A 16,599-nucleotide genomic window follows, 5' to 3' on the forward strand; every position below is an offset into this window, starting at 1 on the left:
AACCCAATGTTTTAGGAAAAAGAAGGAAATATTTGCTTCCCTTCCCCAAGAGTCACTACCAAATGCAAGAATCAAAAAGTTATGGCAGGCAGCTTTTCAGAGGGAGTTTCCCCAGTCTGAGCTGGAATTCAATACAGGGTATGTGATGCCAGCAGAGAATTGGCTAAAGCAAGCTCTAAAATCATGTACCTGGGGAAAAAATAGTTCAAGCTGTCAACATCAAACGAACTCTTTATACCACATACAGAGCTTGTCACAAACCAGGCAAGTACTGTATATGGGATGTTACAAGTCTAGAGAGCTAGTGATGAGTAGATGTGTTAGGACTAGGGAAATGAAGGTTAGAGATGGAGAATGACTTACAGGATGGGTCAGATGCATGCATATCCTTGTACCATGGGCTCTCGCAGAAGTTGGAGGGCTGAAGGGGGAATTAGTAGAGGATGGAGGCTGCAATCCATCAGCTATATATCTCAAGGAACTTGCACTGAACATTGGATCCCTTGCCATCTCTGTCACTGTTACTACTGAAATATATGACCCCCGATGCTCTTTCTGGCATACGAGGCAGAGATGCTGCCCACAGACCAACTCCAGTTAGTCCTCAGCAGTGAGGAGAAGGAAATGCCCGTCTGAAGCCCCTTGGCTGTGCTGCAGAAGCATTCAACAGAGCTTCTGGGCATCTGTGTGTCCCACAGAAATACAGACTGCTCATGTCAACAAGAATTAGCACGGTCAGGTTCTTGGATTGAACTGAGGAAAAGAAATGAATTTACAAACACCTGGCATGAAATGCTTGCTGAGGGACCAGGAAGAAGATGGGTGAGGCTCAATGACAGCAAATATTAAATGAACAGCTGCTTACATTTTTATCCAGGCCTGCTCCTGGATGAGTCATGGGAGTGAAATAGTCGTGGCTATGAGGTCTCTGAGAACTCCATTCTTGACAAGTCCTGCCCCTTACAGTTTTTGCTACTGTGCCACGATAATCTTTACCATTACCATTAATGCAGTCTGTGAAGAAAAAGGAAAAGGAAATGACTGTTAGCTGTGAGCTATTGGGCCACGTCCATACTCAGTGATGGTGAAGCAGAAATAAATTTGAGGAAATACTACTAGGACTTACACATCCTACATGATATGTATACAAGGAAAGAAGGACGACGTGGTGTCAACGATGGCTAACAATGACATTTTAATTTCGTTGCATTTTAAACATTTTCTTCATGATCATGAAAGTCACTGTCATGGTTTAGCCCCAGCTGGCAACTGAGCACCACACAGCTGCTCACTCACTCTCCCCCTCCCCCAGTGGGACGGGGGAGAGAATTGGGAAAAAACTCGTGGGTTGAGATAAAAACAGTTTAATAGGACAGCAAGAGAGAAAGAAACAACAATGATAACAACAATGATAATGCCAGTAAAGGAATGTACAAGAACAAGTGATGCCCAATACAGCAATTGCTCACCACCCGGCGATGGACAGCCCATCCCTGAGCAGCGATTCCCGCCCCCCGGCCAACTCCAGTTTATGTACTGGGCATGACGTCGTATGGTATGGAATATCCCTTTGGCCAGCCTGGGTCAGCTGTCCTGGCCGTGTCCCCTCCCAGCTCCCCGTGCACCCCCAGCCTGCTCGCGGGCAGGCCAGCACGAGAAGCTGGACTGTCCTTGACTGCTGAGTAACAACCCAAAACATCAGCACGTTATCAACAGTTTCTCATCCCAAATCCAAAACATCGCCTCACGCTAGCTTCTATGAAGAAAACCAGCTCTATCCTGCCTGAAACCAGGATGGTCGCAAATCAAAGCAGCCTAGATTCAGTTGATCCTTTGTGACTCCAGAAGCCAGGACCACAAAGACCATGCACGCATAAAGCCTTTTCCTTAGGGACACTGATATTTATTTACTGCTACATTTTACGGTAGGTAAAAAGCAGTAGTATATGTTCAGCTAAAATTATTAGCCTTCTAACCAAAAGAACATGTCATAGCAAAAAAAAGAAAGCTGCAGCACTCTAACCATCTGCTGCGTAAGAAAGTTGCATCTGAACTGAATTGAAAAAGCCAGCTGTCTTCTGGTGGGAAATGGAGCCCTGGAAATGTGAACGTGTGGCACAGGAAAAGACTTTTTTGGAACACTTGCCAGCAAAATGCCATCACCTCTATATTTGCTGTCATTGCTAGTAGCCTTCCCACAATAGTGTGGAGACTATTAGCCATCTGTTTCTTTGTGTTTCCAATATTGCCAGAAGTAGCAGATAAAAGATGTGACATTAATCTAAAATCAAATACCAAAACCCTGATATAAAATTCTACAAGAAAGTTCAGAAAATGAAGAGAGTGGATACAGTATTATATTAAATTCTGTAATTATCTAGAGTTTCCTGTATTTTATCCTCATTAAATTCTTGATGATGTTTTGATAAAAAACAGCCTGCTGCTTATAAACATTTCTGAGGAAGTGGGAAGTATTCTCACCAGGATTTGTTTCCAGTGTTGTCTGAGGAGGTTTTGGTAAAGTCACTGGTACATGGTCATCACACCTCTTCAGGTTGCAATACTCCCATCTCACACTGGGGTCGGTGGTGTAGCACCATGGGCGGCTATCGGCATCTGGGTTTCTGCAATAATTCTGCTTCAGGTCCCTACAAATGTAAGCATATTATATTCCCATCCATGCCTCTGCTCTAAGGAGAACTTGAAAGAAAATTTTATAAAGCAGGTCTGCTATAGAATTAGCATATTTTTATCAAGTACACTCCCTTCCCAGCTTTAAAATCACTGTTGCATAAAGATGATGCAAGTCAAGATGAATTCATGAATGATCATTGTCCAATGGAACATGGGAATGGGAAATACACATACGCATTTGGGAACTGGTCTGCCGTTTTGTTGTGTCGGTGTGGTGACATTGAGCTCCAGGCTTGACATTTCTTTCCCGTGAGAGTGAAAGAAGCTGTACCACGGTAAGTCACACCATTGCCTTGATAGCAATCCTCAGTAATTTGAGCCTGCTCAGGCACATCAACAGCTGTAGTGAATAACAGAAACCAGTCCCTTGCATCTTAATACTTTGATATTTATACATGAGCATAGAAAGCCAACAGAAAACAGCAAGCCAGAGTACTTCACTGACCACCAACACGCTCTCTGTAACAGAATCCTTCTCAGACTGTAGATCAAAAGGAAGATTTCAAAAAAGTTTGTAAAAATTTCATTATACTCTAGATCAAAAACACTTGTACATCAAGTCTACTATGATACATGGGGATTTATTTCATCTAACGATCCAAATAGTTCACATATGTATCAAAACTTCTCCAGGGTAGGGGAATGTCTTTGCCACAGATGCGTGTGTGGAACAAGACTGCTTTGTGTAATGATAATTTTCTTTTAATTGCTTTTTATGGAGTCTTGATTCAGTGCTCTTAAACTATCTTAGACTCTGCTTTGGATTCAGTTTTTTAGGAGCTGGCATGTAAAGCTAATTAACTTTTCCATGGAACATTTAAAAATTTACAGCTGGAGGGAACCACCACTTGGCGAAAGGAAAAGACCTCTGTTACTGCAATTCTTCCTGAACTGGGTCAGCAGGTGTCTTAAAACCTTCTGCACTTATCCACCAGACCGAACAGACCAGCCTGGGCTCCACACCAGGCTCAAGAGTTCAACTGATACATAGCAACACTGAGAGTGACAGCAATAACACAACTGAGTAGAGCCACCCAAGATTCTTCAAAATAAACCATGATGACCCCTCACTTCCAGATGTTTCCTGTTGTTCTTACCAGGGGCCTCTGGCTCTGTTGCATCACAAGAGGGGATGGTGCAATATTCCCACCGGGCAGTTCTGTTTGTAGTGTAACACCATGGCATCTTCTCACCATCGGGATTTCTACAGTAGTTTTCCTCTAGGCTCCTGAAACAGAAAACCTGGCTAAGAAAAGCCTCTCATGGAAACCTAATAAAGGTTATGAACAACAGGGGAATGTACCTTGCTGCCTAGTTTACTGTTGCATTTACTGCTGAGTAACTCTGCTGTCATTTACTGATGCCATTTACTAGATGAATAATTGTAATGCACTGGTGTTTTGGGTGTGCTAAACCAGACACCTGCTAGATTGATGGATGAAATAAGAGATTGTATTTCACGTAGTACTTTGAGGCCAAGAGCAGCGCAGCAGAACCATCGGATGAAAGAATCTAGCCCCCAAACAAATACCATAATTACAACTTTTTTACTCCACATTGCTTCACCTAAACAAAAATACAGTAAAAGGATGAACTGAAGAGGGAAAAAGTCAATCAAGCAGAGCTTGAAAGTCAGAAGAGGAGACACTAGTATCCAAGAATGAAGAAGTGAATAAAAAAAAATGTGCAAAAAAATGGAAAAGATGGAATCCAGCAGGTGATGAATGCTGGTGTAACTGAAGAACTTTGCAACATATTTGAAGAAAAAGGAAGCAATTCTGTGCCTTGGTACTTTTTGTGAAGTATCTGAATAATGAAGAGGTTTCACGTACTTGCAGGGATAATTTTCAGGAGTGCGAGCATGTCTGTGAGGAGATTGAGAACTCCAGTGCTGACAGGTATTTCCCGATTCAGTAACAGATATTGTGCCTCGATAGTCTTCTCCTCTTCCTGATAGACACTGACGCCCTGGTGCAGGAACTGGTGGGGGTGTTGCTATTGCAGAAAAAGTAACTGAAATTTAGCAGTGCCTTCTAGACATATTAAAAACCAAAACCACTTTGAGCTTTATAATTAAGTGGGCTTTTAACTTGCTCTGCAGGTAAGGTTTAAAGACCAAAATGTTTGGAAAGTCCAAAAGGCAGAGAGAAGGTCTAAAAACATCTTAACTTTTCTTTCTTCCATTTTAACATCTTCACAAGCAGTCAGACTGCCAAAAAGGCATTTGCATCTGCCCTTTACAACAGCCAGGACACAACACAACCAAGCACTATCTTGAAACAAAGCCGGAAAGTGAGCAAGTGGCGATACTGTGAGGAAAACTGGGGTGAAAGCGGCAGGCCCAGCCGTGATAGGTACAGGTATAGGTGCAGATGTAAGAGAGAAGCACCTTAACTCGTGAGAGTTAGAGACAGCAAGAATGAGGTCTGGTGAGAAGCCCCAAGGAAAAGTATTGTGGCAAGGACACAAAGGCCTTTAGGGGAAAAGGAAATAGAAAAGGTGGAGAGTTGAACCGGAAGAGCAAAACAAAAGCCAAAAGATTTTCAGGAAGAGCAAAACTGTTCGTCATCAAAAGAGGAACCTTAGAAGAAACATCAGAACCACTGACATGCTTGGTCATGGAAAAACACATCAAGGAAGGGAGATGTGCTCCAGGCAAAACCATTAGAAATGCCTATGACAGAAATGTCTAGCCTCAAAAGAGCTATCACAAGTTCAATTCAAGGTTATTTATTTTTTTGTTTGAGATAAAAGTCAGCAGTCTTTTATTCTTTCTTTTATCTTTGAGGCCTCTTCTATTTGTTCTAGTTCCTTGCACCACCCTGAATGAAAGCTGTCTAGATGTCTTTATGTCTAGAAGTCTAGAACTCAGACTCACTGCAACGAGGAATGTCACAATATTCCCAGCGTTTAGTTGGGCTGGTGGTGAAACACCAGGGCCGAGGTTCACCATCGGGATTACGGCAATAATTCATCTTCAGATCCTTCTCTGGAAAACTGAACAGGAAAAATAATTTTTTAAAAATGTCACTAATGGCTGTAGCGATTACCCTGTATGGGGCAGGGTGGTCTTCAGGCCACCTTTGTCGATAAACAGCCCATCACAGAGACTGACTCACTTTTCCGGGAGGTATCCATGAGAGTGAGGTTGCTGGGAGTCCCAACGCTGGCACTCAAGCCCAGACACTGTTGTCGCAACTACTCCGTGGTAGTTTTCTCCACTGCAGTGCATGCACTCCACTGTAGGAGCAAGGCAGAATAAGGACAAGACAGACAGAAATTTCATGAGGAATTGGTCCATAAACACTCATGCTTATCTCACATGAAGCTCAAGAGCCTGATCAGAACACAAAGCTGAAGGACAGTCTTTTTTTGGCAAAGTAAAAGCTTATTTTTCTTGGTAAAATGAGCCTCAACTTGTTGATTACATTTATAGTATTCAATTTTAAAAAACCCCGACATTGTAGAATATAGTTTTTAAAAAAGCTAAATTAAAGCTACTAAACTATAATTGAAAATATATGCCTTGTCACTGTCACATTTTATTGACTTTTGCACTAGCAACTGTCATTTGGTTCAATTCTAGGATTACGATATGTGAATACACTCATATACCATCTTTTTATCTAGGGAAAATAAAAGACTTGGTTTTGGGGGTCTTTGGGTATCTTCCTTGTTGGTGTTGAAAATGTCTTCGGAGTTTTCAGATTGAACTAAACTCAGGTTTGCAACAAATACTCGATTAAAAATAAAAGTATCGAATAACTTCACATTCTTGAACACATATTGCAAAAAGGGAAAGAAATCTGTCTATATATATCCTGACCTTCACACTCTGGGATGTTACAGTAATCAAATCTGGTAGCAGGATCTGTTGTGTAACACCAAGGTCCCTTTTCATCGTTATCGGGATTTCTGCAATAGTTTTCCTCCAGTCCCGCATTGGGATATTTTTCAGGTGTGTAACTGGAAGAAAATTTAAATGGGATTAGAGAATAAGGAAAATGTCCCAATTGCTCATCTGAGGACTCTAAAAATTTCTCTAAAAATGAAATCTTTATCTGAGAACCATTTTGTAGGTTTTGTTCATTAGAATTCTCCTAATTACTACTGTGTGCCATTGCTAAAGAGTTGGACTTCATGAAATATGGTGCCTCTAAGGCCAGTCATGTCTTTAACACTTGCATTTACTCCAGCTGTTCAGTTGCCAGTAATTTTTGCCCAGCCGAGGTATTTTTCAGCATGTAGAGAAAAGTCTCCTCTGGAACATGTTCCCTGGGAGATGCAATGAGAAGGTATTTGCTGAAATGGGAGAGTTCTCTGTAACCTGAATGCTATGCCACCTCAGAAGGAGGTTACTAAATAAATGCAGTTGGGCGTTTTTCATTAAATACAAGAAATACTGCCCTGTTAATTGTCTATAGATTCACTGATGAAATGATGTACCTCTATCTCATCTGCCACATGCTATACCTTTAGCCAAGAGATATTCTTGCCTCATAAGATTAATGGAAAATTCTCATTTCAGCAGAACCAGATGCTTTCCTGTTGAGTGTTTTGCTCATGTAAGGATGACAAAATTTAAACACAACTGCCGAGACTGACAATGTCCCCATTGATCATGTAGCCCTAACTGCACGTCTCTGAGTTACAACTCAGATTAAAGAATTATCTTATTCTAGATAAGTGTGGCAAGATATTTCATAAGAAAATGTTGAACAGCAAACAAATTGCTTATAAGACTACTTAGCGCATATAAATGGCTTTGCAAAATTTCAGAAAAACATATAAACATATTCAAAAAGGTCTTACTTTGGTTTATGGGGGGCATTATCAACCCACTTCTGGCATGGCACACCGTTCTGAGTTTTAGCTTCTGTTCCTCTGTAATCCACCCCTGTTCCCTTCTTGCATTCTAGAAGATAAACTGAAATGATATGTGTTTAATTAATCAGCATCATGACGTGTCCATTGGATTTTAGTATATACAAAATCAATTTTCATGCTAATACATTTAAATACATTTGGTCATATTTTTACTTTCTTATGCTGTCAAAAAGAGACAGCTCATGTAAAAACCTACTAGTTATCTGATGTCCAAGTTGAATTCATTAGCATTGAAAAATTTATGTGAAAGCCAAAAACTTCCAAACCAGAATTCCAGAGAAATAAGTGTAACACAACCCAGTCCTTTTGAGAATATTCTATAGTAGATTTAAATAATAAAATATGCTTTTAAGATTTAAATATGCACTATAATGAAATAGAAACACATTCTCTTTTCATTGTCTGTTATGGTTATTATAGTTATGCATAGTAATTAAAAACAAACCTTAAAAGACAAACACCTGAATTCAGCTGCAGAAGATAAAAGGACAGAATCACAGATGCACACACACAGCATTTTACCAGTTTAAATAAGCAATTTTTTTAAAGTTCACATAAATGCAGGTGACATTTTTCCATTACAGTTCACCACGAATGAGATTTAATTAATTTATGATATGCTAAAATAATGGCTTTCTGCTGCAGAGGATAAAATGGATAGTTGGTTGAAGGTGCATATTTTATGTGCTTTTATACTCTTAGATTTTGGAACTTCATAGGGCCTTCATGAAAAAAAAAGAAAAAGGAGGAGTGAAAGAATTATCGGTGAAATACTGTCTTTATATAAGCCTCAGGGAATTTTAATGCTGAATAAGCCTGACGTGTATCAGTAGCCTTGAAAACATTAAATCGTTTTAAATCATTAGTCATTAAATTAAATGAGAACTGAAAGCTCAACGCTGCCATTTTTTTCCCAGGAGGAGGGAGCAACCGTAACCCCATCGCAGCCTTTAAGATTTTCCTGAGAGGACTGAACAATCACCTTCCCCGGCAAAGAACTGGTGGCTGCCAGGCAGGAGAAGGCTTACAAGGGGTGGCTCTGCCCAGGCACGGCTGAAGGATCTCAGGTCTTGGCACAGACCCTCAGAGCTTCTATAACTGCAGCTTAGGGACACTCTCTGTCAGGCAACATGTCCTCTGGCTTGGAAAACTAAGCAGAAAACTCATTTAACAGTTCTCTGTGCACAGGGCATATTTCATCAGACAGTTCCTCCTTTCTAGCTGCAGTGAAGCAATCTGTCTTTTAGGTTGTGACCTGGCTTGTCTCAACGTCTCTAAGTAATGTCCACATCAGATATTTGTGGAGACGCAGTTTTGCATCAGCTTTTCTCAGCGTCAAAGTTATACCAAAGCTGACATAAAAGTAGAAAATTAATATAAATCTGGAGAAACAGTGTCGTTTTACCCAGCTCTGTCTTGTCAAAAGTTAAAAGAACGAATACTTGCATCTGAAATAAGGTCCAGCTCTTCTGTGGGCCAATAGGTACTTTAGATCTGGATTTATGGATGTCCCTTTATGCATGTCTTTATTTCAATGTATATATGTATATGGGCAAGTTTACTCTTGAAACTTAGCTGGAAGCCATTTGGATCCCTCAAACAATTTTGCAATAAATTAACATTAAAAACCTCAATAACTGAACATTGAATCAGTCAAGTGCTGACTCTTTTTGTTTGCATAAACTTTTGAGCGTTTATATAACCTTTAGGTTTTTTTCTGCCTGATGACAAATAACTAACTTTGATCCCCAAACTCAATCCATGTCCCCTGGGTTAACTATTTACAAACAGATATGTGGATAACAATTCCCAAATGCTAGCTTTAGTTCTTATCAGTTTTTCTATAAGCCAGAGAAGGTTAACTTTCTTTTTTATGACACATAATATAGAAATAATATTTTTTAAAACTGTGAATTTTATACTAATTGTCATCCTTTTCTTTGAACATAATGATAAAGAGCAATTAGGTCTCATCAAGTAATTGCTTAAAATGAAAAAAAAAAAATGTTGGTTACAGCAAAAGTATTGCAAAAGCATCTCGGTATGTGAAAGGAATTTCCTTGAAGTATCAGGACAGCAGCAGCTGCTGGAGACAGTGTGATCTGTATAGGGAAAAGCTACATTTTCCATTCTGTTCTGTAACAGTAGATTAAATTGATATTATCATTAGAACGGACACATTATTATTTGAGACCCCCTACAAATGAAGAGATGAGCAACAGAGAAATCATCTGACACATAACACGATACGCTATGTTTTTCATGTTCACAATACCTAGGCCTATCCTTTGTTTTCTGTAGGTAGATGTGCAATTTTTGGACATTTCTGTTATGTAAAGCTACAATTTTTCACATCTTTACTGATGGGGTTCTGTTTTCCAAGAAACTAATATCCATGCCTACCACCTCAAAAAGCTTAAAAGGATGCTATAACAAATCCTCACTGAATATTGCAGGACTCTCATCCAGGTTCTAACCTCAGCGAATCAAAAGGATGTCTCAAAAATAAACCAGAATCACAGCCTAGCTCCTGATCACAGGACTGAAGCAAAATCAGTACGGATTACTTAGGTGTAAGTTATTTGTTCAGTCTTTAAAATTTGTTACTTGCCAGTTGATCCATTCAGTTTTCCTTCTGCAATAGGAACGGCAGAAGATTTCTTAGTATTACTTAACCATGGTTCAGGGAAATTCCCACCAGCTTCTGGATGTAATAAAAATACCTTATGTTCAAAACATTAAACCACTGATCAGCTATACATGAAAAAAAGGCAACTGGATGTAGGCTTCAGAAAATATCAAGCTGAAAAGGACCCTCAGTGGTCTTTGGTCCAAACCCCCCTAAAAAGCATGGCCAGCTTCCGAGCTGGATGAGGCTGCTCAGAGCTTTGTCCAGTCAATACCTGCAAGGGTGAAGGCTCCGCAGCTTCTCTGGGCAATGTGGTCCAGTGCTTACCCATCATCCCCGTGAAAAATTATTTTCCTTATATCCACAACGTCTGAACAAAATCTCATTTCGGTGCTCATCTGCAATCCAGTTAAAGATATTGAACTACTGCATAAAACCTTCTTGCAGGAGCTATATGCATAGCATTATCTTATCCCCCAAGCCTTTGCAGGTCAACAGAGGAGTAAGGATGCAATTTTCTGGAGGTCATTGGTATTTACAGTCTAGTTATTGTGATTCTTGACTTTTGGTTAGAAACTGGCCTATTGAAACCACCGCATGATTTGCAGCAGCTGAGAACCTGGTTCATTGTTCCTCTTCATGCACCTTTGATGAAGGAGACCAACTTCTTGGTAGATACTACAGTTTCCAATTTCTGAATATTCTCAAAGGTACTAATGTTTTTTAAAAAGTTACAAATCAGCAAATGGTGAAATGCAATGTTCATGAAGTCATTTAACACATAACGGTAGTAATTCCATTCAAAGTTTACCACATTATGTTATATGTCTGAATGATCAGAAAGAAGATCTTTTCTCCTTTGTGTATTACTAAAGTCAGAGAACAACAAAATGAAACTTATGTTACATTAAAAATAAAACATATTCCTTCTTCCCTGTACACAGAAAGAGCTCAGTGCTTGATTAATTCAAAAGTGCTTGAGTAATTAAAAAATAGTCTTCCAACCCAATCGTTTGTCTGCATCTGGCATAAGATGATAGATATTTAAAAGAGGTGATAAAAAAATTGGATAGTTGCCATTTCTTAAAGACGGACTTCCTATTTTCAGAGAGAATAGGAGACCAAATACACTTAGTTCACATAATCCTCATCTATGACAAAACTGATCAGAAATTAAACATGTACAAAAGGAGAATACAAAAATTCACCACGTAAATTAAGTATATCATAAATGTATAGATTAGGATAAAAGTTTCACCGAATTCATTAACTGAAGAGTATAAACATCATATAACAATATACAAATACTATAAAAATAGATCATTTTTATCTGAAGCATAGTGTATACAAATAACTATACAAATACAAAATACAAAATACAAATAATAATAATTGTATACAAATAACTATGCTTCAGATAAAAATAGATCATTTTTATCTGAAGCATAGTTAACACTGATACTTCCGACGACGTGTGCAACTAAAAGAAAGTCAATTTGAGTCCCACCCAAGTAAACTGTGAATTTTCTTTAGTGATACAAATGAAATTATTTGGTAGTTTCCACCAGTTTTCCAGTGGGCAAAGGTCTGTCTCAGAAATCCTTGCCAGCACAAGTAACTCTTCCTAACACCCTCAGCAGAGACATGGAAGATGCAGCCGTAGGTTACTGGCTGGTTTAAAAGGAGAGGAGAGAAGGGACCCTTAAACACCTCCATTACTCCCGGCATCTTCTGCCTTCCGCGAGCAACAGTGCTCTTTTCTGCCTCGCGGACCCTAGGATTTAGGGAGCAGGAAAAATGCTCGAGCACTAATCTGGGGAAAAAATTGGTACCACTGCTATACAAGCAATGTGGCAAAAAGCAGGTGTTAGGTAAGGGCTGACCTACCCACTTCGTCTGACCTGGCGAAGGCTTAGCCCCCATTTACAATAGGGTTACGTGAGTCCCACTAGAAAGCATATCTCAGTGAAATAATATAAAAAAGACACAGACATACTTCTTTTTTCATAAAGAACTGCATTTGTTCTTCTGAATATCACTGCTGTTTTGGTGTTCTCAGCCAATGTTAAACACTGTTGGTCTTTACTGGTGAATAAAAAGGCCCTGTTGAAATTAAGAGGAGAGAGCAACGTAAGAAACAATAGCTGGATGTGTGCATTATTTTCCTAAGCACCTTTTCTAGTATTCACTTATAATTTCAGGAAGCACTGCACGTCAGTAATATTTAAGACTGAGTAATGTATCACAAATCCCTGCGTATCACATCTTCCATTTTCAGTGGTGACTTTGGCTGCTAAGTCTTCATACCAAACTTAGGTCTAAAGGGAGCTACATGAACAAATTATGACAAGGGATAAAAAAGAAGGTTTATAATGTGCCAGAGACTCCAGAGAACAAGCTGAAGAGGATATATGCACAAGGCACCTTGACCTTATTTCAAAAAAATTAGGGGTCGGTCAAGAAGCGAGACATTCTACAGTATTCAGGTAAAACACAACAAGCCAGGGCCTTAAATTACTTCATGATTACTGTTCTGTGTCATCATACGTGACGCAATATGAGCACTTTGGAAAGCACAGCCATTTGTTTTTTCAGCAAGTACCTAGTCTATAAGTCTGCGAAACTGGAGCAGATGGTGTGACCTTTACAACAGCACCTAAGCGCGACTCCTGACAGGCTAAGGAATTTCTGCGGCCAGCTTTTCCGAACCGAAACAAGAGCAATAGCAACACGGCGTTCACTGGGTAGGTCTGTACCAGCAATGTAAATACTGACAAAGCCCGTTCTGTAGCCCCAATACCGACTGGCACGATCCCGGTGTGCCTGTACTTGTGAATTCGCACAGCCTCTCCCCAAAGGAGAGGGATCACCCCGGGCTCACTGCTGGGAGCGGTGCCTGCGCACTGTCTGGGGAGCGCTGGTTGCCCTGGGTCAAAACGAGACTGGGGACTGTTCCCCCCGATCCAGACCCAGCGCTCAGTAACGTTAAATTTACAAGTAGGGATGCAGCGAACGAGCAAGGCCCAACCGATCCGCACTGCTAAGGTTGGGATAACACGTCTGAAGTACCGATCTGAACTCCTCGGTCTGAAGCACTGATGTGATGGTGCTGCAGGGCTGGCGTGGCCTTAAAGCCCTGCCTAGCAGTTACCTTTCTTCCCCCAGATCCTTCCCTGCCAGATAGCGTCTGTTCTTTACCGATTGTAATAGATCTCAAGTAATTGATTGATGAGGGAGGCAAGGACAAAATAGCCCTGATGTTATTCCAGCGTCAGGTGATGGAAGGCTCAGACCTGAGGCAGAGGCTAAGGAATGATACTGTGTCGGAATACGCCTCAAAAGAGAACAATGAGACTCCGCAAACTATAAATATATAATCTGAATGTACAGACCTGCCCTCTTTGCCTTCCTCCCTAGCCTCCTGAGACAAGCACTGCTGAAGCTCAGCCCTCTCTGTGTGGTTTTCAGAGAGGGGAATAAGATCAAAGGCAGCGGGTGGTACCTCACACACTCGGTCAGCAAAACCCGGTCACCCTTCAGGGTCACACCTCTTTAAATTAAGTCTCATTTTCCCTTTTGATTTAAAACACAAACTTATCAAACACATTTTGAAAGTCAGCACCAGGGTATCCCTGCGTTGAATAAAAGCCTGATGGAGAACCAAGCGCTGGAAACAGCCCTGCAGACAGTCAGTCTGCTGAGTTCAAAGAGGGATGCTGCAGAAGCGGTGGGTCAAGAACTCGTGAAGATTAGAAGAGAAAACCTCCCTCCCTCATACGTGAGGACAGTCTCCCACCACAGTGACGGGTACCTGTCCTCGTTCCTCCAGTTGCCTGCTGTACTGCTGAGGCTCAGTGGGCTCTGAGGCTTTGGCAGAGGAGGCTCAGAAGCCTTAGGCTCAAAGCAATAGGCTCCCTTGAGGCAGGAGCCAGGGCAAAGACCAGCGGTACAGACCGGTCGACATCTTCCATGCTTTCTAGCCCCTTGGGCCTGGTTAAATGCAAGTGCAGAGGGAGGGCTTGGCTGGAAGTAAGGTTTAAGATCATTAAGGTTTAGATGGCTAGTAAAATTCAGAAAAAATTATCTATCTGCAAGATAATAGGCAATGCAATGAACATAAGCAAAGCCATTATTACTGTCCTAAATTTCCAAGCAATTAATTATTACTCTTTATTGCAAAAGGAGTGCAAGAACCTCGATAAAACCGTATCGAGTTGGTTTTCGGTGTGCCAAACTGTGCAGCGAGACACAACATTTTCCAATAAAAATTCAACATAATTTTCTTAATTTATCTATTTCTGCTGTCTTCATCCATATGTCCCAGGCATTCTGTTTCTATTTGTATTTTGTTTTTCCAGCAAACCTCAGACACACTTATTCCTAAGAAATCCCTCAAAAGTCCAGACTGCTGATAAATAAGGCAGATTGCTCCATTATCTGCAATGAAACATCTATGTGGGGACCAGTGGAAATTACCTGCAAGTAAATTTATTTTCAGTTTCACATTGCTCTGCACATTCTTCTTTAGTATTCGTCCTATAAATTTGCTTCTTTGGGTTGAGCAGCCAAGCTCCCTCTGTTCTCACATAGCTGTCTAGTATGTTTCCTTGCACTAAAAGGAAAAAGAGAGAAAGAAGTAAAAATGTGAAAGCTGATATGATTTATTTCAAATTTTCATGTTAAATTCTTTCCCACCTAGTTGAGTAACATCATCATTTAATTGCTGGAATAATTGTGTTAATGGTGACAAAATATGGATAAATCTTGCCTTCCTAGTATGGTGAAGGGTAGCGTCACTGAAAACCCCACGTAAGGCAGGACAAAGAAATGGCTTGAACAGCGCTTTGTATCATTCTGAGAGTCACAGCAAGCAACACAAACCTAGGTTATAAAGTGATGGGAACAGAGAAGACAACCCAAGGAGCGAAAAGAGTGAGGTGTTTCAAAAAGAAAATATTGGTCTCCCATACTTTGGAGAAAGTGGAGAAATGGGACTCAAGAAGGATGTGAAACGATGATTGTCCATTGTTGATACCTACCCACATGGAACGACTTTGGTTTTATCAGCCACCCCAGTTTTTCAGTCATTGCAGTTTTAAACAGAGAACTGAGTCGTGGGAGAAACTATTTCCCCAAACCCATACACTGCATTGTGACAAAATCCTGGTCTTCATCCTCTCAAGTGCTGCTGCCTTTCATCTACGTCTTTTCTTCTTTCTGCACTGCTGCAGATTTTCTTGGCTTTGTGTTTCTTGCTGTTGTGGTGTTCTTTGTCCCAAAAGTGCAAACTCTGCTTTGCCCCTTCACTTATCACCTCTGCTTCCTCCAGGTCCCTTATCTCCCACCTTGGATCCATTGACTCATTCCCTTTTCCAGAGTTTAGCACAGTCAAAACTAATGATATTGTACAGCTCCCTGTACGTTTTGAGCTGAAATTGTGACTTATTAGTAATGGCACATCTGAACGGACAGAGAAAACCAAAATACTTGACAAGCTGAAGTAAGGTGAAATAACTTTTAGTGTTAAACTTTTAAACTTCGATTTCACCCTGTCCAGATCGTCAAAGACACCAAGGAGCCTTGCCGCACCATATTTTAGCTGCCTCTTTTCAAACGCTCTTGCAAGAAACAAGCTATCCTCCGTCACCGGGGTTATCACCGTGCTCATGTTCAGTTCAGCACTTTTGTAATCACTTTTGTAATAACTCTGTATTGAACTTACTTAATAACCGAGGTGGCAGATCTTGCCCTCCATTGCAGTGAATTAACACAAGACATTAAACTGGTAAATAAATTCACCTAACAACCTCTGGGTTACAAATGCATGTGAAACCTATAGGGTGCTAAAACAGAAAGCTGTGTTTAGTGGTAAACTCCAAAAACGTTCCAGTACAACCCTTCTTGTAAGGGATTTTGCCATTTAGTATTTCCTTTTTCTGTTACAGCTACGCGCTCTCTGAATACGTAGCTACCGTTCACCAAACCGTGACTTTTGTCACTTCCCGCGGCAGGCTCCTGGGGTTGCACGCGTCCTGGGAGTTTTACCATTTCTCTATCAGATGAGCATATGACCCTGCGGACAAGCGCTTGGCGCTGGGAGTTGCCCGTTCTGCTCGGCTTCAACCCCAGCCAGACAGCTGGCCCGCGGTCCTTGCGACGCCCCTCGGCGCTGCCTCGCGCCCCGCTTCCGCGCCTTGCTTTACCCGACTGCCGAATACAAGGCGCACGGGGTGTGAACCGGACCCTGGCTTTCCCCTCACGCCCGACAGCCGTGCCGAAGAGAGGGGCGGCTTCTTCCTTCACCCTTTTCTGACCCTCCTCTTCCCGGCCGCAGCCCGGTGCCGGGCGGGGACAGAGAGCAGCCCCGTCCCACCCAGAGCCGCAGCCGG

General features: G+C 41.2%; 1 protein-coding gene across 1 annotated transcript in view; it reads right to left on the reverse strand.

Moving 5' to 3' along the window:
* The window catches only part of PLG (plasminogen), a gene marked incomplete at its 3' end in the record, with an annotated part of 24,543 nt that overhangs the window by 5,566 nt on the left and 2,378 nt on the right, over window positions 1–16,599 (reverse strand). Inside the window, exons 2-12 of the mRNA XM_010282236.1 lie at window positions 14,687–14,822; window positions 12,207–12,313; window positions 7,507–7,621; window positions 6,521–6,660; window positions 5,814–5,934; window positions 5,573–5,691; window positions 4,527–4,689; window positions 3,792–3,922; window positions 2,869–3,067; window positions 2,482–2,648; window positions 866–1,014 (exon numbers count right to left, since the gene is read on the reverse strand). Coding sequence (XP_010280538.1) covers window positions 866–1,014; window positions 2,482–2,648; window positions 2,869–3,067; window positions 3,792–3,922; window positions 4,527–4,689; window positions 5,573–5,691; window positions 5,814–5,934; window positions 6,521–6,660; window positions 7,507–7,621; window positions 12,207–12,313; window positions 14,687–14,822 — 1,547 coding nt within the window. The remainder of the gene's footprint in view (window positions 1–865; window positions 1,015–2,481; window positions 2,649–2,868; window positions 3,068–3,791; window positions 3,923–4,526; window positions 4,690–5,572; window positions 5,692–5,813; window positions 5,935–6,520; window positions 6,661–7,506; window positions 7,622–12,206; window positions 12,314–14,686; window positions 14,823–16,599) is intronic.

This window comes from Phaethon lepturus, unplaced genomic scaffold, assembly GCF_000687285.1.
Source record: "Phaethon lepturus isolate BGI_N335 unplaced genomic scaffold, ASM68728v1 scaffold282, whole genome shotgun sequence".
Lineage (NCBI taxonomy): Eukaryota > Metazoa > Chordata > Aves > Phaethontiformes > Phaethontidae > Phaethon > Phaethon lepturus.